Source organism: Lepidochelys olivacea, assembly GCF_965140295.1.
Source record: "Lepidochelys olivacea isolate rLepOli2 genome assembly, chromosome: 5".
Classification (NCBI taxonomy): domain Eukaryota; kingdom Metazoa; phylum Chordata; order Testudines; family Cheloniidae; genus Lepidochelys; species Lepidochelys olivacea.
This window is the reverse complement of record NC_140415.1, coordinates 89,942,168-89,964,928: the sequence shown is the minus strand read 5'-3', so window position 1 is coordinate 89,964,928 and position 22,761 is coordinate 89,942,168. Positions and strand designations below refer to the sequence as shown.

At 45.1% G+C, this 22,761-nt stretch overlaps 1 protein-coding gene across 2 annotated transcripts in view; it reads right to left on the bottom strand.

Annotated features, from left to right (window-relative positions):
• Positions 1-22,761, bottom strand: part of FANCC (FA complementation group C) — a 158,737-nt gene that overhangs the window by 100,106 nt on the left and 35,870 nt on the right. For both annotated transcript variants that reach the window (XM_084629084.1, XM_084629085.1), the window contains exon 4: positions 16,086-16,180. In XM_084629084.1, coding sequence (XP_084485210.1) covers positions 16,086-16,180 — 95 coding nt within the window. The remainder of the gene's footprint in view (positions 1-16,085; positions 16,181-22,761) is intronic.

Sequence of the window (22,761 nt, the reverse complement as noted above, 5' to 3'; positions counted from 1 at the left end):
ATTTGACTGGAACAAACACCTCTTGAGAACGACAAATATACAGAAGACTGGTAAAGCAGAGCTGGACAGTTCAAAATGTCAATTCACAAACAATGTAGGAATCAAAGAAAAAAAGGACCCCCACAAAAATCAATGTATCCATTATTGGAAGCAACTGAACTTCCCAGTGAAGGTGCAGTTGCTATGCAGAAACACATAGCTGAGGCTCTTTTTTTTGGTCCATCATTCAGAAATTATCTTTTCCAATGTGTGAATTAATGCATCTTTAGAGTGGTTTAGCCAAAGACATCCTTGTTGAGATAACAGAATTCATATTGAATTACAGTAAGCAAGTTCTCTAGCATTATATAGAATGCTATTTGTCCACTGCACAAAAGCAAAGGCCTTAAAACTCATTTCACTTAAGACTTTGGCTTGAGTGTGCTTTCCAGGGTGAAAGGTCAGTGTTTCATTAACTGAGTCAACTCAATTACAATTGCAGTTTAATGAAAAAGTCAAGATGATCATAAAAAAAACCCAGGTCATCCGGAGAACATCACTAAAAATCTCAAACATCCTGTGCTTAATTGGCAGTAAATTTCTTGATTTGGCCTATTTGAGTAGTGGGAACCTGCTCCAAAACACTCTAATGCAATTCATAGATACAATAGACAGAACTCCATCATAAACAAACAAACATACATAACTTTGGGGTTACTACAAAACAGGCTGGTGTACAGAATCCAGGTATCTTTCTTTCTTTCTCTCCTGGAAGGAAAATAGATTTTTCATTCTGGTGGTTTAAAATGTTCTTTATACTCACACTAGTGAGTCAAAGTGGGCTATTACTGGGGTCAGGAGAGAGATACAGGTTAGGAGAAAATCTTCAAGATTCGGTTTTAAAGTTTAGGATTAAAAAGGCTTAGACCTGTGGTTCTCAAACATTTTCTAATGAAAAGTAGGGCTGTGCAAAAAAATTCTCACTGTCAACAAAATTAGTGGTAAAACATGCTTATTTTGTTTACCGAACTCTCAAAACATTTTGCAAAATCACCTCAATGTTTTTTGCTAGTTTCTTAAAAAAATTAAGGAAGTCCCCATAAGCAAAAACTGCTATTTTGCTGCAAACATGGTACTATCTGACAAAATAGTGGTGCTGTTCCCATTGTGTGAAGTTATCAGGTTTACAGTCCAAATTGGCACTCAAACATATTTTGAGTGCCGATAAGTGTTCTCTGCTGTACAAGGGAAAGAGAGAGTCCCTTTCCAACAGAGACTACATTCTAAACCCTTAATCTTGCAATCAGCAGATGATTGCACTCAAAAAGGAGCCCTAATAACTTCAACACATAGAAGCCAAAAACTTATTCACAGGTAAAGGGGTCATCCATACACTACCCATTGCAGTATCAACCCCACAAACTGACAGAATTTTACATGTTTGAGTTAGACAGCAGATATTAGCGCCCAAATTCATATTTTTTTCATAGGATTTTAGATATTCCATAGATTTGTTTGGGAACTCTAAAATTCCTTGGACAAAAACAAAATTACCTAAATCACAATTTTAATATTGAAATAGGAGTCTCAAAATTGGCAACTCACATAATCCTCATTTAAAAACTAATGTGGGATAACAAAGGTAACAAGAAAATGTTTCTGGGCTCTTTAGGACTACAAATATATTGTAGCCACACACAGGTCAGAATGTATTAATCCACTGGTTTTCAACCTGTGGTCTGTGGACCCCTGAGGGTCCACAGACTATGTCTAAGATTTCCAAATGGGTCTGCACCTCCATCTGAAATTTTTTAGGGATCCGCAAGTGAAAAAATGTTGAAAATCACTATTAGTAAATTGCTACAGGAATATTACTTAAATCTTTTTATCAGTGTAACACCTTTAAAGAAATATCATTATGCAAGATACTACACTTACAATGCAGTTAACAGAATGTGGCCTATGTGTGCAGGTGTCCAAAAGAACTGCACGTGTCCATAATAGGAAGCCCAGCCATATACAAGGTCATTAAAATTAAATCTTATTGTTCATAGATACTAAGGTCAGAAGGGACCATTATGATCATCTAGTCCGACCTTCTGCACAATGCAGGGCACAGAATCTCACCCACCCACTCCTGCGAAAAACCTCTCACCTATGTCTGAGCTATTGAAGTTCTCAAATTGTGGTTTAAAGACTTCAAGGAGCAGAGAATATACTTATGTTTACTGTATCACACTGTATCCATGATAATCATTATAAGGAAGCAAAGCATCAAAAGAAGGTAACTTGCACAAAGAAAAAACTGGAAAGATTGATATGATTTGTGAGCTACATTACCTATTTGTCTCCCACTGCTTTTTCCAACACAATGAATTCTTAATACGTGCACACAGCTTTACTAAATAATACAACAAACATTGATAATATGCTACTAATCCTTATGAATATAATAAAAAGTCTGGTTTTACATTTATAAATCTAATTTATAAACCTCAATGGGAAATAAAAGACTGCCTGGAGAAGCAAAGAGATTAACAATATATAAGAGTATTACAGAACTGGTCTTTTGTTTCTGGAACAGAAGTTCAAAACTAACCTGCAGCATGACTGAAAGGAGCCTGGTGATTCTGCTTCAGCCATACTGGGCAGCCGCCCATATTACAACATAACCACACATACTGCATGGCTCAGAAAAACTCAGAGCAGGCCAGATGTCAGCTAATGTGAAAACTAAATCATTTTCATTCTTAGAGAAGGATTTCACCAAGTCATGGTTGATTTCATGAGTGTGAAGTCTCTGGAAGCACATACCCTGGCTTCTTACACTACATCTGGCTAGTGAAAAAATAAAGGATCCTGGATTCCCATGCTACATCTCTGTTAAGGCCATTAAAAACCTCACACAATTTTTAAACTGTACATGATTCTAAAATACTGCAACATAAACTATGTCTTTAGTGAAGTACAAAACTGCCATTTTGTAAGATGACTTACAAACAAACACAGATACAATTAAGCAAAAGTCTGTAAGATCAGGGGTTCTCAAATTTATTTATAGTACGGACTGCATCTTACTTTAGAGACTGTCTTATAAATACCTCCCCTCTTAGTAGTGATGTACAGATCTCCTCACCTCCCTGTCAGAATAACACAGCATCCCTATAACAATGATAGCAAATGTGTATCTAGAAAGGTAACATTGAGAAAGTATTTGATGTATTTTTAGGGTTTATTTAATGCAATCTAGCAGTGGGAAATAAAGAAGATAACCAGCATCATGTGACCAACAATAATAATTTGCAGATCACTGGAGGCACTCAACTATTATTTTAGATGACTAAGCAGATATTAGTCATATTTAAAGGTAACCTACAATTCAGTTTAAAAAAAATTCAGCAATATAATATTCTATACCTATGGCTTGGTCTACACTACAGAATTAGGTCAACATAAGGCAGCTTATGTCAGCCTAATTACATCAGTGTACACACTACAGCCTTGCTCCCATACAACACTAACATAATAACTCCACCTCCACAAGCGGCATAGGGCTTACATCAGTGTAATTAGGATGACGCAATGTCCATTTGGACATTAGGGGTTACTTACATGGCTGTTGGTTGTCATTCTTCTCAATTTCATAGCTCCATGCTACAGCCATGAAATTGACAAGAAAGCTGGGTGAGTGGGGAGCTCCAGCTAGAAGCCAGCTGCCCCAAAGCACCCAGCTGGGTTGCACCCACCAGACTCCCCACTCTGAGCTAGGCCTCACCCGGGTCCTGGCTCCCCTCTCCCAGCTGGGCAGTCACCAGGACTCTCAACTCCCCCACTCATAACAGGTCACACAGCAAACAGTAAACAAACTATATATATAGTGTGACAAAGTTCCTCCTCTACCTTGGCGGGTCTTGCGCTTATTGGTGGATTTGCTCGCCTTGGAGCTTCACAGCAGCCCTCAGCTTGGCCATTTTTCTGAATTCACAGTCCAGGTCAACTCCGCCTATGTCTGACCAGGAGCTGGGAGGTCTGGAGGGAACCCAGGCCCACCCTCTACTCCGGGTTCCAGCCCAGGGCCCTCTGGAATGCAGCTGTCTAGAGTGTCTCCTGGAACAGCTGTGCAACAGCTACAACTTCCTGGGCTACTTCCCCATGGCCTCCTCCCAACACCTTCTTTATTCTCACCACAGGACCTTCCTCCTGGTGTCTGATAATGCTTGTACACCTCAGTCCTCCAACAGTCCGCATTCTCACTCTTAGCTCCTAGTGCCTCTTTCTGCCAGCTCCTCACACACACACCACAAACTGAAGTGAGCTCCTTTTTAAAACCCAAGTGCCCTGACTAGCCTGCCTTAATTGAGTCTAGCAGCTTCTTGATTGGCTGCAGGTGTTCTAATCAGCCTGTCTCTCTTAATTGTCTCCAGAATGTTCCTGATTGTTCTCAAACCTTCCCTGTTACCATACCCAGGGAAAAGGAACCTATTTAGTCTGCTCCTGCCCTCTGGCCTGGGCTTTCCTTGTTTTTTGCCCCTGCTTTCAGCTTCCCCCCCGACCGGGCCAGACGCTCTCCCCGCTTTCTTTTCTTTTTGTTGTTTCTTTTTCCTTTCTCTGCTGTTGCTAGAGTGCTGGCCGGCTGCCGGCTGGCTGTTAGCGCCCCCCTGCCCGCGGACGCTGCTGCCGCTCCATTTGAAACCACCTCCCCTGGGTGGGGGGGACCTGCCAGCCCAGTTCCCCAGAGGGGGGGAGTGGAAGGACCCAGCCCCCAGACCCAGCCGCTTGCTGTTTGTCTGCGGACCCATCTCCTGTTGAGAGGACTCTTATCACTTGCTCCGGCATTTCTGGAATGCAAAAAAGAAAACCCGGGAACAGACAGAGAAAAAGCAGTCCACCGGAGGAACACCGTCCAGGGAATCTACAAATCGCCGTGGAAGGGGCCTAAGACTGAGTAACTTTTGAACTGTGCTCTCGTGTGGGGGGAGGCCTTGACTGTGTCTTAACTGTGTTTGTAGGGACACAGGGGGTGTGGCATGGAGCTGCGGCATGGAGCTGCCCCCCCGATCCATCTGTGTCCTCCCAACCCCCACACTACGATCTTCACACCCTCCTCCCCCCACTCTACCATCTTTGCTGGCTGTCTAACATCTGCCTCTGGACTCAGCTACTCGACCTGATTCCACCGCGTGGGGCAGAAACACGAGCCAACCAAACAGGACTGTCTGGACAAGCGTACAGTGGTTCATGTGCCCCCCCCTCACCCAAATTGTCCACCCCACAGCTTGTCCCTTTCTACCTGACCCCAACTCCTGTTAATCACCTGCCACCGCCCCCGCTGGGGCATCGGCAATGAAGGGCACCGGGGTGACCTCCATCCGTGCCATGCCCATCGCCTCCCCAGACTCAATGGAAGCACCCCCAGCCAGCGGGAAAGGCCAGGGCAAGAAGAAGGGGAAGGGCCCCGCTAAAACCACCGGGCCCTCCATGGCAGGTGCCACCCCCACTGCTGCAACCCCGCCACCGACCACGGCATCCTCCCCCGCTGTCCCCTCCACGAGCTCTGCAGATGTCCCTCCCTCAGCCCCCAGGACGTATGCCCGGACGGAGGCAGCCTCCCCCCCCCCCCCCCGCCTGCCGCCTCGTCATCTCTCCCGCCCACCGCCTCCATCAATAGCAGCCGGGGCCCCTTTCCCACCAGGACAAGGAAGCACGATATCCGATGCCTCCTGGTGCCCACCTCGCCCCACGTGGAGACCTACGTGTGGACATTGGCGAGGGTGGTGGGGCCCTCAGCCATTGTGGCGGCCTCCAAAATGTACAGGAAAGTCGTTTTCTTCTTAGCATCAGAGGCTGCCGCCCAGGAAGCAGTGGAGAGGGGCCTGGCGGTGGGGGGGCGGGGGGAAGGTGGTGTTTCTCTCCCTAGAGCTGCTAGAGGACCTGGGCGTCCACCTGGTCCTGACCTCTGTCCCTCCTTTTCTCCCCAATGCTGCCTTGTTACCCGCCCTTTCCACCCTGGGGAAACCTGTTTCTGTTATCAGCCCTCTCCCGTTGGGCTGCAAGGACCCCACCCTCCGTCACATCTTTTCCTTCCGCAGGCAAGTGTAACTTTTACTGCCATCGGCGGCACGTGACAGAGTGGTGCTCGAAGGGTCCCTCCTAGTCCCCCACCAGGGGGCCCGTTACCAGGTGTACTTTTCCATGGGGGAAGCCGGGCATCAGGGCATGTCTGGAGGGACTGCCCCTTAGCTCAGCAAGGAGGGGCACCTGGGATCCCTGAGACCTGGCAGGACATCGGCCCCGTCATTGCCGACGCCCCTGGCCGCCCGGTACCCGAACCCGCCCCCCATCCTCTTCGGACCACCACTTCTCCCGCTCAGGCCCAAGGGGCACCTCCCCTACAACGCCCAAACGAGTGGGAAAGCCCCACCCTTGCTGCTGACAATCTAGCGGGCCCTATGGAGGAGGGTGTGGCAGAGATACCACCAGGCATGGGAGAGAGCCTGCCCCAGGGAGAATCCTCCCTCCCTTATGCTGCCCCACCATTCCCCCCCCCAAGTCCCTGAGCCATCGCCTTTACCCCCTGACATGACCCCTGCTAACCAGCTCCCAGATGATGCCATGGAGGGCTGGGCCCTAGTCCAGGGGAAGCGAGGCAAGCAGAAGGCTCGAGCTCTGCTTCATCTACACGAGGCGGAGGCCCCCCGGAAGACCAGGAAGGGGGGCACCGATGCCGAACCTTCCTCTTTGCCCACGAGTGCATCCCATCCACCGGTGTCAGCCGGGAAAGACGTGGCAGCACCGGAGGGTAGTGTCTCCCCTCCATAGGAGACCTTCCCCTCAGAGACCCTCGAGGAATCATAGAATCATAGAATATCAGGGTTGGAAGGGACCCCAGAAAGTCATCTAGTCCAACCCCCTGCTCGAAGCAAGACCAATTCCCAGTTAAATCATCCCAGCCAGGGCTTTGTCAAGCCTGACCTTAAAAACCTCTAAGGAAGGAGATTCTACCACCTCCCTAGGTAACGTATTCCAGTATTTCACCACCCTCTTAGTGAAAAAGTTTTTCCTAATATCCAATCTAAACCTCCTCCACTGCAACTTGAAGCCCCTTCTGTCCTGATGCTACCCAAAGCCCCCGTGTTATTGCCGCCCCCGGGGCTGTCTCCTTCCCTTTCCCAACTGATGACCCCCAGGGAGCAGACTTTGTGTTCTCCTGCCCCGACCCAGCAGGAGCTGCTATTTTCCCTCCACCGCCCCCTCTCGTCCCAGAGCTTGAGGCAGGCCTAGAAGCTCCAGACCATCAGGCACCCCGTCGGGGGTCCGCATCCTGCTTGTCAGTTTTAGTGGACCATGGGGCTGCACCAAAGTCCCTGCCAGGGAACAACTGGGAAACCGTAACCCCACCCCCTCTATGAGCTGCAGAAGTTTTTAGAGGATGTCCGTGGCTCCCGCAACAAGGTACAGCTTGCTCTCCAGCGATGGGGGGACTTTTTTCAAATCCTCCGGGCCACAAGGGCCCTCATGGGGGAAGGTAAAGGGACAGGGAAGCAGGATGCCGCGGCCTACTAGCGGGTCCGCGTCCTCCGTGACCAATTACTCACCTACGGGATGGGTCACGGACTGCTGCACGGCCCACTGGGAGATGCGAGCATCCCTGCCAGTGAGAACCCGCCTGACCCTACCCATGACACCTCTCACCATTGCAATGTTGAACACCCGGGGTCGTAGGATGGCTCTCCGCAGGTCCCAGGTGCTCTCCTTCCTTCGGGAGGGAGGATACTCTGTGGTTTTCCTGCAGGAGACCCATACGGACTCGACCGCCGAAGACGGTTGATGGCTGGAGTGGGCGGACAGGGTCTACTTTAGCCATGCCACGGTTCGACAGAGTGTTCTCCCCCCAACCTACGGCCCGAGGTGCTAGGGGTCACCGAGGCCATGCCGGGTCTCCTACTGCATCTCCGGGTCCATATGGAGGGGCTCATGGTTAACGTAGTTAACGTCTATGCCCCGACATCGGGCCCGGAGCGGCTGCAATTCTACCAGCGGGCGTCCGCCTTCCTCGGCACCTTAGATTCTCACGAGTGCCTGGTCCTGGGAGGGGACTTTAATATCACCCTCGAGGAACAAGACCGCTCGGAGACCGAGCAGAGCCCGGCCACCATGGACACCCTCCGGGAGATAATCGAACATCACTCCCTAGTGGACATCTGGCGTGACCACCACCCAGATGACACTTCCACGTTCACCTTTTTCCGGGTGGAAGCCCCATCGGTCGAGCCACTCCCGGTTGGACCGCATTTATTTATCACGCTTCCACCTCTCACAAGCCCACTCCTCCAGCATTCGGCTGGCCCCATTTTCTGACCATCATCTAGCCACCGTGACAGCCTCCCTCTGTGCGGAGAGGCCGGGGCCGGCCTACTGGCATTTTAACAAGAGCCTGTTGGAGGATGAGGGCTTCGTGACGTCCTTCCGGGAATTCTGGCTGGCCTGGCGAGGGCAGCGGTGTGCCTTTCCCTCGGCGCGGCGATGGTGGGACCTGGGGAAGGTGCGCACCTGGCTTTTCTGCCATGACTAAACCCAGGGCACCAGCCGACGGAGAAATGCGGTGATAGAGCAGTTGGAACGGGAGGTCTTAAAGCTGGAGAGGCATCTGGCCGCCAACCCCGAAGACCCGCTCCTCTGCGGAGCGTGCCGGGAGAAGCGGGAGGAGCTCCGGGCCCTCGAGGACCATCGGGCCCGGGGCGCCTTTGTTCAATCCCGCATCCGCCTCCTTCGGGAGATGGATCGCGGCTCCCGCTTCTTCTATGCCCTGGAGAAAACGAGGGGGGCCAAGAAACACGTCACCTGCCTCCTAGCAGAAGACGGCACCCCCCTCACGGAACCAGTGGAGATGTGCGGGAGGGCCCGAGCCTTCTTCGCAAGTCTTTTCTCCCCGGATCCGACTGACCCTGGCGCTTGCAGAGTGCTCTGGGAGGAGCTCCCTACGGTCAGCGCGAGCGACCAAGACCAGCTAGAGTTGCCTCTCATTCTGGCAGAGTTCTCAGAAGCCCTCCGTCATATGCCCACTAATAAGTCTCCAGGCATGAATGGGCTGACCGTTTCTACCGCGTGTTTTGGGACGTCCTTGGCCCAGACCTAGGCCCAGACAGTGACGAGTCTTTGCAGAGCGGGGTCCTTCCTCTTTCGTGCAGACGAGTTGTGCTCGCCTTACTACTGAAGAAGAGGGACCTCCGCGATTTACGAAAACGGCGTCCCATCTCGCTCCTCAGCACAAACTACAAAATCGTAGCGAAAGCAATCTCGCTGCGGCTAGCGGACGTGATCCACCCAGACAAGACCTACACCGTCCCGGACCACAGTATCTTTGATAACCTATTTCTGGTTCGGGACCTTTTGGAACTCGGGCGTAGAGACGGTCTGTCGTTCACTCTCCTGTCCCTAGATCAGGAGAAGGCGTTCGATAGGGTGGACCACGGGTACCTCCTGAACACTCTAGGAGCATTTGGTTTTGGACCCCAGTTTGTGGGTTTTCTCTGGGTGCTGTACGACTCCGCAGAGTGTCTGGTTAAGCTCAACTGGACCCTGACCGAACCGGCCAGCTTCGGGCGAGGAGTACGGCGGGGTGCCCCCTCTCGGGCCAGCTGTACGCTCTGGCGATCGAGCCCTTCCTCTGTCTCCTCCGCAGGAGGTTGACGGGGTTGGTGCTGCGGGAGCCGGAGCTGCGGCTGGTCCTGTCGGCGTACGCTGATGACGTTCTCCTCGTGGTCCAGGACTCGGGCGACTTGACGCGGGTGGAGGCTTGCCATGCCATCTATTCGGCAGCCTCCTCTGCCCGGGTCAACTGGGTCAAGAGCTCTGGCTTGGCGGTAGGAGACTGGCGGCAGGCGAGCTCCCTCCCAGCCGCGCTTCAGATCATCCGGTGGAGCGTGGGTCCGCTGCTCTACCTCGGCATTTACCTTTCTGCCATGCTTCCCTCTTCGCCGGAGAACTGGGAAAATTTAGAGGGCAGGGTGACAGAGCGGCTCTGGAAATGGACGGCACTACTCCGATGTCTCTCCCTTTGTGGGAGTGCGCTGGTGCTTAATCAACTAGTCCTGTCCATGCTCTGATAGTGGCTCAACACCCTGGACCCGGCCCCGGGTTTCCTGACCGACCTCCGGACATCATTTCTGGGGTTCTTTTGGTCAGGAATGCACTGGGCCCCTGTAGGGGTTCTTCATATACCCCTGAAGGAAGGAGGACAGGGACTGAAGTGTCTGCACACTCAGGTCTGCGTCTTCCGCCTCCAGGCCCTACAGAGGCTCCTTTGTAGTGCAGGCAGTTTGGCGTGGAGCATACTGGCGCACGCCATCCTGCGCCGCATCCGAGGGCTCTGATATGACCGGCAGCTCTTTTATCTCTGTCCGGGAGGTCTTCCGCGAGACCTCTCAGGGCTGCCGGTCTTCTACCAGGACCTCCTCTAGACTTGGAAATGGTTTTTAACAACCAGGTCTGTGGCGGCCACCGAGAAGGCAGATCTCCTAGCGGAGCCCCTGCTACACAACCCCCAGCTCCGTGTGCAGGTGGCAGAGTCCCGCTCGGTGCGCCAGAGCTTGATCCTGGCAGAAGTCACGAGAATTGGAGACCTCTGGGACTACGACCGGGGAGACTGGCTGGATCCCCTGACGCTCGCTCGGCGCATGGGGCTCTCCAGACCTCGTACCCCCTGGCGCATGCTTCAGGAGGTGAAGGCCGCTTTGCCACCCGCTGTTAGAGCTTACCTCGATCGGGTCCTGCTCGAGGGCACGCCCCCCCCACCCTCTACCCCAGGCCCACCAGACCTTTTAATTGGACCCCTGCCCCGTAGACCCAATCGACCCCCTCACCCCTTTATGGCGAGCCGGCTGCATGAACTGCAGCTGGTATGCTTCCAAACTGCGCCAAGAAAACATCTATACACGCTTGTGCTCCACATCCTTCATGCCCTCACCCTAGTGTCCCGCCCCGACATAAAGTGGCGAGACCTTCTGCCACCTTTGGAGGGTGAGCAGCCCCGGTGGGCCAGCCTATATTCCACCTTGGTCCCGAGGCCTGGCAGGGACATCAGTTGGCAGCTCCTTCACGGAGCTGTGAGCACGGGCATGTACTTGGCACAGTTCAACCCCATCCCAGATACTTGTCCCTTTTGCGGTGTGAGGGAAACCCTGGCACACGTATATCTGGAGTGCACGAGGCTGCAGCCCCTGTTCCGGCTCCTCACAAATCTTTTATTACGTTTTTGGTTGCATTTTTCCCCTCACCTTTTATTTATGCACTCCCCATCTGTGGCCTCACAAAGTCGTGGGATCTCCTAGTGAACCTCCTCCTGGCCCTAGCTAAAACGGCCATCTATAAAACCAGAGAGAGGAGGCTGGCTGTTTGGAGTTTCCTATGACTGTGGGGCCGTTTTCCGATCCTCGGTCCGTTCATGTATCCGGGCGGAGTTTCTCTGGGCGGCATCCATCGACTCCCTGGATGCTTTTGAGGAGTGGTGGGCGCTGTCCGAGGCTCTCTGCTCGGTGTCCCCGTCTGGCTCCCTTTGTTTTGACCTTTTGGTTGGGGGAGAGAGTAAGGGACCCCAGCCCCAGCCATTGCTGCTGCGGACACCACCACCTTAGAGGGGTCCTTTCACACGTGGGTGCACGTGTCCCTCCCTTCCCCCTCCCCCCCCGGATTGTCCACCCCACAGCCTGCCCCCCTTGTTGGGTGCTTTCAGAGGAGGGAATTGTTGATGACACTCGGGCGTGACACCAAGTAACTCAAGGAGGTGGCAGACCTTGAGAGTCGATGAAGCCCCCTCACTCTGGACCACCAGGTAACTCGGAAGGGTGGAAGACCATGAGAGTTGAGAAAGCCCCCCGCTCTGGGCCCAGGCAAGCTTGAACACTTCCCTCCCCTGAAGGTAATGAGGAAACAGTTGTGATTGGTTGCTGTGTTACACATTGCATATGCTGTTTTGTTTTGTAAGTGTGTTATACAAATAAAAAACACCTTTTTTTCTTCAAAAAAAAAAATTACTCTCCTGTAGCCATCTGGCCCGACCCTGTCACAATAAGTAAAATTATTCATTTCCTTATCTTTATCAGCATGCTTTGATACACTTCCAAAGAAGTCAGTCTGTGCTGGTGAGTGCCTAAAATTAAAAGGGTAGTGGTTTCAAACTTCTTGAGTCATTAAAAATTTCAGTATAGATACTATTTGGTTTTGACATTTTACTGATATTATACATTTTCCAAGAAGCAATTTTCACTTTTTGCTACTCAGCGCAAAAAAAAAACAAGCAGAAAAAACAACCAACATTCAGGCAATATTATTTTATAGAATTCAAAAACACAAGAAACAAAGTTCAAAATTACAGTTCCCATAGCAAATATATTTCAGTCCTATTTTAAGTACTGTATGTATGTTCATATAGTTCTGTATCCTATTAGTATATAGTCTCAATGTGGCCAAATTACCACTGCTCTAGGAAACAACTTCTAGTGCACTATGAGGATTCACATGTCCAAAAAACCCAACTGCTTCAGAATTCTTTATTTAAAAAAATGTTTTAATAAAAAAAATTTAAAAAATAAAAATATGCCAGCTGTCACAAGCAAACCTACAGTGACAAATTGGTTTTCACATGCAATAGTGTGTGAAAATGGCAAAAAACTAACTAACTTCTGGTTCAAGTTTCCAAATGGGGAGTTATATAGTCCTAATTACATTACATTGATTGAAATTATGATACCATCTACAAAGGACGCTGGTGGAATAAAACAATTTACCTTAACTAGGAAAAACCTTTAGGAAAAACAGTTTTGAACATTTTAAGATGAAAGCAAGGTCCACAGTAAAGAAACAGTGAGAGAAAGAGAATTTAATTATTGGGGAAAATACTTGGACCGTATCCTTTCAAGCATCCGTAGTAAGACTTGTAAAGTATCTTTTAATCTCAAATTTTTATCTGAGCCTGTGCACTATGCAAGCTTACTCACTAATCCTATCCCCCCCAAAGTCATTTATTTCCATTTATCTTCCTCTCACCATTCCCAAATTCTAAGACACTAAATTTTAAATCTTTTTATATATATATTAATTAACTTACAAGATGAATATGTAACAATTAGAATATCTCACCATCAGTCAAATTCATGCCTTCCATCGTCCCACACCCACTTCATTACCCTTTTGTGATCAACCCTTCCTATGTTATGTCTAATTTAGGATCTGATCGAAGCCTGTTAAAGTCAATGGAAAAGTCCCATGTGGTACAGTGGGCCTTGGATCAGGAGCATAGACTGCAAACCTCCCAGACCAGAGAAAGTTCATTTTTAATTGTCTGTAAAAAACTATGAACACAAATGTCACTGTGCAAATAAATAAGACCAAATAATAGATCACAACTAATCTAGCTACAAAGTCGCCTTTGGCTGTTGTTACGTGATTCCTGACAACTTGCTAGGGTTGAAAATAAAATTAATATGACTTGAAGCTACACATAAAGCAAATTCTCCTCTGTGCTGCAGTAGGTTAACGGCAGGTGGAAGTAACAGCACAGGATTTTACAATAGCACTATGGACCTGATCCAAACTTCAATGGGCTTTGAATCAGGCCTCAAGAAAGCACACAAAGAATAGGCAGGATGCTGTCAGGTGTGTACACTCATCTAAAAACAACACATGCAAGTGGATATGGTAGATAAGAGTCTGTCTCTAACCTTCCCTTAGCTGGCTAATATGTATGTTACAATCTGCAACAAGTGCTATGAAGCAGCATAAATTTTGCTCCTGGTCAGATCAGCAGTTAATACATGCCACAGCATGCCTCCCTAGCTCATTATGGAGAATCTTGCCCAAACCAAAAGGAGGACTTCTACAAAGACAGAATTTCTGCATCATTTTGTTGTGGTGTCTAGGTAAAGACTTAGCCCTTAGAAACTGTGAGAGTAAAGAGGATACAGAATGAATACACATTGATTTTTTTCCCCATCACAATCCATTTACACACAGAGAACAGATTTGTTTCTTTTTGTCACAAAAAAATAAAATATATTTTGCACAGGTAACCGAAACAACAGAAAAATACACACTAGCATTGATACATTGTCATTTCTATGCACATTAGTTTGTGTAGTTAAAATACAGTTTCTTTCTTTATTTAGCCACTATTTTTTTCTCTTTTCATTGTTTTAAAAGAGAAACTGTTCTGTACTAATACAATTTCTTAGTAAGGTAACTGCATCTGATTTCCATTTGAGGAATCAGTCTACCTATCCTCAGGTAGCTAATCAAGGTGTTTCTATTTCGTAGATTGTCTATTAACTTCAGGCAAGAGTGAATATTTATTAAAGATGGCCTGCAGAATAGACTTGTGACCTTTTTGGGTTTTAAGGTATACAAAGAAGGCTTGAAAAAAATTAATTACTGCTTGTTTTTTACATTAGAAACTCAGGTCTCATGTAACCAGGAAGACTCTGTAATGACCGATGAACTTGTGAAATGACAACATCCCAAGAGTCAAGAGAGTGAAAGGTAAAATAAGAAGAGAATGGATTTTTAGTCAGATTGTTTTCAAATACTTTCGGCAGATTTTTGTTTCTTTTGTCAACAGCTCTTTAACTGGAATATCTATTTAGCACTTGGGAAAAGGGATCTCTTTGTTAAAGACACAACACACTCACCAAGAGTTCCTCCAGCAAAATCAGGAAAGACGAGACTTAATATGATATATTTAAGGTAAATTTTACAAATAAAGCCAGCTTTCCAACCCAGTCCACATCTTAAAAAAATATTTACATTCTTTACACATCATAAAGATGCAAAGAACACAAGCACATTTAAAAAAATAAGTCCTTTGCAGCACATCTTTAACTAAAACCACAGTAACTCTACAGCACAGTGAATCCCAAGCATATTGACCTTCAGGACAAGTTCTGAGGCCTATCAGTTTTTTTCAGACTCTCAAGAAAGGAGTGGGATAAGAAGGGATTAGAGAACCAAGGAGGGTGATTTTGGTTAACCCTGAATTACTAAGGAGTTAATGAGTTCAGCTCCATTCCAGCAAATATTTGTGCATATGGAGTGACCTTACTGATGTAGGAAGTTATTCGCCTGCATACATGTTTGCAGTATCAGGCCCTTATTTTTTTAAGATTAGTAATGTTTTACTATAGTATCTAGAGATGGATACATATGAATTGAAACATATAGCCAACAAATGAACTGCTTTGATAAACCTCAAAAATTCTGCAACATTAGCAAAGATTTCAGCTAATAGATATCAGCTCAATTACTTATTATCCTGAAGGCCTGCATATTTGAGACTCTTAGCCATTCCATCAGTATTTTTATCATCTCTTGTTTTGGGTGCAAGTCAGTCCAATGAAATTACACTCATCTAACTGGATGTGCTTTAAGTCCCCAATTTAGCAAATCACTTAAGAACTCACCTAATTTTAAGCACTCGTGCTTAAGATTGTGCTTTTTTGGCTCAAGGAGTAAGTGCATAAAATGTGAACAACAGATGTGCCTACATTAACCCTGAATGAGGCATTAAAGTGGTTTAAGGATTCATTATTTCTTACAGCTCATTAAATATAAATCTGCACACAAGTATTTTCTTTCACTAACTGTCTCTAAAGAAAATTTGGATACAATTAGCTTCTCCATAGGCAAGAGAGATTAAACAAAAACAAAGCAACAAAAAAAGACCTAAACTACAGAGCAAATATAAATTGTTTTCAAAACAATGGCATGTCTCCAGATTATTTTATTCTACCCTAATTGAAAGGTTCTCTTTTATAGCACTTTCTTCCTTTCTGATTTCTGGTCTTTGTTCCTGATTTGCAGTCACTAGATTTAAGGCTCCACTGTATAAAGGCCATTAAAACTACCCTCATTTGAGCACCGCATCTTTTTAACATTCAAAATGATAGGCTAGCACAGATTATGTTATAATTAGAGTGGAACATATTTCAACACAACATGTATGTAGGTTGTCTTTGGAGCGGTTTCTGAAATTACACACAGCCTCTATGCTATAGATGTAGCACCTTTAAATAATCAATTTAATTCAAAGCAGTCGAGGGGAGGATTCATTCGCTTACCAGTATCCAGCTGTTAGCCTTCAATTCCACAGGGTTCTGTGGTTCATTGCTGTACAGACAACATAAGCACCACATTAGAGTTTTCTGGCTTTCATCTGAAGAAACAAAAGCAAATAAGGATACATTAAAAAAATAAAGTAAAAATATAGACAAAATGTATACACAGCAATCTTCTATCCTTGTTAAAATATCAAACAGAAGGCCCAAATGTCAATCTTAACTTTAAAGGCATCTATTCTATCAGATTCACATCACAACCTTGATATTATTCACATGTAGTTCTTGTGTGTTCGTTTCCTTCAATAGTAATTTAAAAAAACATGTAAAAGCATAGAACACAATGAACTACACAGATATTAAAAATATTCAAGCCTATACAGTATTCAGATCTTTAAAATCATGCATAGCATAGTGACTCTTTTAAAATAGTATTACAGTTAATGTGCAGTAAGTGTTTAAATATATTTGTATTTTTCTTTAATATCATTAGCCATAACAACAAGCCATTGTTAGTCAAGATTTATTACTATTTTATCATACGCTTACCTATATATACACACCAGTAAATTAACTTTATCCCTGCAAATTTCAATTATGGATTTGTAAAGTCATTCATAACATGGGTGAAAATCTTGGGGCCCCGTAGATGGATGTATTAGACACCACATGCTGTGGCAATGTAACAGTTCTGCTGCACAGTGGAGCCAGGCCATATGGCGCATAGGAAGACTCCGCAAACACCTAAACACTGCACAACCAAGCTCGATTGTGGCTCTCTCTTCAGGACCGCAGAAGGGTAGACTGGTGAATGGATCAAAGGAAATGAATGGATGTAGCCAGTAGATCCATGCACTACACAGTTCTAACCAATACATATCTCATGTATGTGAGCAACAACAGGGCATGTCCAGTACTCCACCATACACTATACCCTGCCCATGTAAACACAGACGATTAGAAAGTTGGAGGTGAGGATTCTGATTCTAATGTCTTTTGAGCAAGTCTGTGTGCCTGCATAGCCAGTTTACTCAGACTCTTTCTCAAAATTTAGTTCTGAGCAGGAGTATAATTATTTATTTAAAAAAAAGTTTTAAATATTGCTCTTTAGCAGAGGCTAAGCTTATATCTCAAATTCCAGCCCAGAGTAAAATTTTACGGTTATACTGTAAACCTACAAAAACTGGGTTTAACAGTAGAGAAGTTCTGATACAACATTAGCTTACTAAGCGCTATTATTCTTAATAATAATAATATAAAACAGTATTACTCAAAGGGTTTTAGGAATCGTGGGAGAAGAAATTATAACATTAAAATGATTCTCTATAATGACTTTTGCTGTTCTCAGTATACTTGTCATCCAGGATGTAATAAACAGTATAATTTAGAAGTACTTTGTTGGCAAAGCCTGCAGACAAGAAATACAAGCTCCATTAAGGAACTTCTGTATTTTCACCAGGTGATCAAAGATGTTACTAGTGATTTAAACCAGTATTCTTCAATAAATGTCCAACAAGCCTGTAGGCCATCACTGGCCTCCCACTGACTAACATCTCTGCACAGAAATGGTTATCAAACACACACATTTAACTAACTACAGTTTTGTTGTTATATGCATTGGGATCTTTTTAATCTACATTTTTATGAGCCTACATAATTTCCTAGTTTGTTTAAGATCAATGTAAAAGAGGCATCTTGTGTACCATTCACTAGAAGTTCTAAATGTCCTGGTTCTGGTTTGTGCTTTCAATGTTCACTCAATAGAGACAATTAGCTTTCAGCTGTTTGCACACTTTGCATTTTAACAATTTTATCATCTTCAAAAGCACTATTTCAATTTAAAAAATTCCCAGTATGAAATTATTTAGGAGAGAAATTAAACAAATAATTACTTCTTTTTGCAACTAACCCTATTACAGTCCTATACTTTTGGGAGTCAAAAAATTTAAATATTATTAAAAACACCATTGTTATAATACATGTGATTAAAATTATCTCAAAATTGCTACATTGCTAATGCAAAACCAAAAATATTTAAGTAATAAGCAGTAAAGATGCTTTATACACACAAAAGAACACAAATCCATACATCCTACAAAAAAAGAATTTAGTTCAACAATTTTCAACCCTGTCCCTGTCTTATCCCTGCTTATCCACACACATTTACAGTATGCCATACAGAAGTTCTTAATAAAAAATATGGAATTACATAATTCACACAATCAAAACTTTATTTAGTGAGAGGGAGAAGAAAAAGCAGAAGTGATGGGCGCAAAAGATTACATTGTATTATAACTGTTTAATCAGGGACTCACAGACTATACAGAACAGTTACTTACCCTACAGTAACTGTGGTTCTTCAAGATGTTCTAGTCAGCGTGGATCAGTTGATGAAAGTGGCGTCTCATGCATATGAGACTGGCCTTTTTTGACTAATAGTGTCCATTGGGGCCAGATATGTGCTCTGTGCCTCCTTGTGCTCCCATCTCAGGACATGAAGCGGGGGATGGCTGCAACCCTCTCTCAGTTCCATTGCAATTCAAAACCTTGTTGCTGAAGACTCAAAGGAGGAACAGAGAACAGGTTGTGGAATTCACACTGACTACATCATCTCAAAGAACCACAGTTACTATAGGGTAGGTAACTATTCTTTCTTTGAGAATATGTCAGTGTGGATCCCGCTCTAGATAATTGGCAAGTAACGTCCTCTGTGATCAGCAAGAATGAGGATTTTCAGCAGTGTCAGTCAAACAGTGATTGTGGCACTGTTCTTCTGAATCTGGCATCCAACCTGGCTACCATATCAAAGGCATAATGCTTAACAAAAGTGAGTGGATTGCTTCTCATGACTTTCTTGCAGATCTCAGAGACTGGCACATTCTGAAGGAGGCAGAAGATGCTGTCTGTACCCTCTCAGTGGGAGAGACTCACCAGACAGCTGACAGCCAATGCAAATACACTGTGTGACCCACTCGCAATTACACTGTGTGACCCACTGTGTGAAAGTCTCTCAAACAAGATGGCTTGACCTTCTTACAAGCTGATATGACTACAGAGAGGCAGGGGAAGAGAGCTTGAATGGTTTAGTCCTGTTGAGGTAGTAAAGCAAGGTCCTGGAAACATCCAAATACAAGGCGTCTTTTCTCTCAGAGAAGAGTGATGCTTCAGGAACAAGAGCGGTAAGGGGACAAATTATTCAGGTGCAGTTCTTATCCACTTTCGGGATGAACTTAGGAAAAGGTCTCATTCACCAACCTGTTCCTCTGAAAGGATGTGTACAGTGGTCTTGTCATAATCGTCAAGGCTGAATCCCCACTCTAGTACTTCAAGTGCAGAAGGTGGGGGACCGCAAGGATTCTAAAAATTAATACTGGCCACTTCAGGCTGGTATAAAACTTCCAAGGTTACAGCTTTTCTCTGACCTTGAATGGGTAAATGCTGCCACCACCTAAGTGCAAAAACCCCTCTGAGAACCCAGGAAGGCGCACTTGGGAATTCCTTCCTATGGGGTTCCCTCAAGCCCTCCGGGGAAGAGCTGAGAAAGAAAACAAAGGAAATCAGCTGTTGCCACCAGCTAACTAAACAACATGTGCACAAACCTCTTAAGACACAAACGCCAATCCTGTTCTTAAAAAGGTAAATTTTATTTTAAAAAAAAGAAAAATAAATCTAAATACTCAGGCTATTGCTAGATTTAAAGAGAGCAAATACAAAAATTAAGAAGCAAGAATCGCTTTCTTGAGGTTCAGCTTAAAGGATACAAGCAAAACAAAAGCACCTGGGATTAGCATAGAGGATTTCACAAGCCATAAAGAAATAAAAGAGATAAACCTAATTGCCTCTTCCTAGACATTTCCTGACCTACTTACATATCTGGGGTTTCAAATGATTAATTTCTAGATATGATCTGATGATTTTTCATACCTGGCCCAAGCTTTTACAGCATAGTTCCAGCCCTGTCTTTGCTCTCCGGGAGAACAGACAGACAGACAAAGGGGACATTTTTTCCCCAATTTTAAAAAGTTCTAGCCTTCCCATTGGCTCTTTTGGTCAGGTGTTCACTCCCTTCCTTTTACCTATGGACTTTTTAACCCTTTACAGGTAAAGCAAGTAAAAAGCAGCTACTAAGAGGAATTTTATAGCTAACCGGCTGGCTCGGTGTCCATAAAAGGGAGTTACCCTCCCCTTCATTCATTACATGAGTGGTAACAGCTAATAGAAACTCTATAATTGCATATGTATAGTTGGGATTATGTTTTCTCATGTGCAATACTTTGCATTTATCAACACTAAATTTCATCTGCTATTTTGTTGCCCAGTCACCCAGTTTTGCGAGATCCCTTTGTAACTCTTCACAGTCTGCTTTGGACTTAGCTACGTTTAGTTGTTTTGTATTATCTGCAAATTTTGCCACTGTTTACCCCTTTTTCAGATCATTTATGAATACGTTGAACAGTACTGGTCCCAGTACAGACCGCTGGGGGACACCACTATTAACCTCTCTCCATTCTTAAAACAGACCATTTATTCCTACCCTTTGGTTCCCATCTTTGATCCAGTTACCGATCCATGACAGAACCTTCCCTCTTATCCCGTGACAGCTTACTTTGCTTAACAGCTTTCGGTGAGGGACCTTATCAAAGGCTTTCTGAAAATCTAAATACACTATATCCACTGGATCCCCCTTGTCCACATGCTTGTTGACCCTCTCAGAGAATTCTAGTAGATTGGGGAGGCATGATTTCCTTTTACAAAAACCATGTTGACTCTTCCCCAACATATCGTGTTCATCTATGTGTCTGATAATTCTGTTCTTTATTATAGTTTCAACCAATTTGCCTGGTACTGAAGTTAGGCTTACCAGCCTGTAATTGCTGGGATCGCCTCTGGAGCCTTTTTAAAAAATTGGTGTCATATTAGCTATCCTCCAGTCATCTGGTACAAAAGTGGATTTAAATGATAGGTTACATACCAGTTAGTAGTTCTGCAATTTCATATTTGAGTTCCTTCAGAACTCTTGGGTGAATACCGCTTGGTACTGGTGACTTGGTACTGGTTTAATTTATCAATTTGTTCCAAAGCCTCCTGTAATGACACCTCAATCTGGGACAGTTCCTGAGATTTGTCACCTAAAAAGAAAGGCTCAGGTTTGGGAATCTCCCTCACATCCTCAGCCATGGAGACCGATGCAAAGAATTCATTTAGTTTCTATGCAATGGCCTTATCATTCTTTTGTGCTCTCTTAGCATCTCAATTGTCCAGTGGCCCCACTAGTTGTTTAGCAGGCTTCCTGCTTCTAATATACTTAAAAATTGTTTGCTATTACTTTTTGAGTCTTTGGATAACTGTTCCTCAAATTCTTTGTTGGTCTTCCGAATTATATTTGTACATTTCTCTTGCCAGAGTTTATGCTCCTCTCTATTTTTCTCAATAGGATTTAACTTCCACTTTTTAAAGGAGGCTTTTTGCCTCTAACTGCTTCTTTTACTTTGTTGTTTTGCCATGGTGGCACTTTTTTGGTCTTCTTACTATGTTTTTTAATTTGGTGTATCCATTTAAATTGAGCAACTTGTTACGGTGTCTTTAAAAAGTTTCCATGCAGCTTGAAGGGATTTCTCTTTTGGCAACTGTACCTTTTAATTTCTGTTTAACTGACTTCTTCATGTTTGTGTAGTTCCCTTCTCTGAAATTAAATGCTACCATGGTGGGCTGCTTTGGTGTTTTCCCCCCTACAGGAATGTTAAATGTTATTATGTTATGGTCACTATTACCAAGTGGTTCAGCTACATTCACCTCTTGGACCAGATCTTGTGCCCCATTTAGGACTAAATCAAGAATTACCTCTCCTCTTGTGGGTTTCGGGACTAGTTGCTCCAACAACCAGTCATTTAAGGTGTCAAGAAACTTTATCTCTGCATCCTGTCCTGAGGTGACATGTACCCAATCAATATGGGGATAGTTGAAATCCCCCATTATTAAGGTTATGATTTAGTCATGGGTATTTTTAGTAAAAGTCACAGGCAGGTCATGGGCAATAAACAAAACTTCACGGCCCGTGACCCGTCTATGACTTATACTATAAATACCCCTGACTAAATCATGGGGCAGAGGGGAGAGAAGGCGGGTGGAGGGCGCTGCTGGAGGGAGGCCCAGTGACACAAGCTGCCGGGGACCACTGAGCAGCATCTGCTCCAGCCGCCCGGAGACCACTACCCGTATTTTATTATCTTCCATCCTCTTCTCCTTACTAGGATATAGAGAAACTCCATTAATAGAGCATCCCCTAACGGATGTCTCTGTCCAAACTACGTGTTCCTCTACACCTGTCAGCTTTCAATTCATCCTTCTGAAGAGGGGAAGGACAGTGCCAACAACATAGAGATTCTTTTACTAAGAAGAGATTTTGCAATTTCCCCAAACAAGTCTCTGGGAATAGTGGAAGAAGTCTGAGAGTTAGGCTTCCAGAAACCCTACAAAGGATTTTTAAATAACTGCTGCGAGGAGAGGTGAGAGCCTCCTGATAAAATTTTACAGACAGGAAGGATTAATTCAAGCACTTTGGGAAAGGTTCTGAGAAAAAAAGAGGCAGGTGATCACTGAGACCCCTTACCTTGCAGATGTCTCAAAGAACCTCTTACTTATTCAAGGGAAGAGGGAGTGGATGGATTTTAGAACAGAG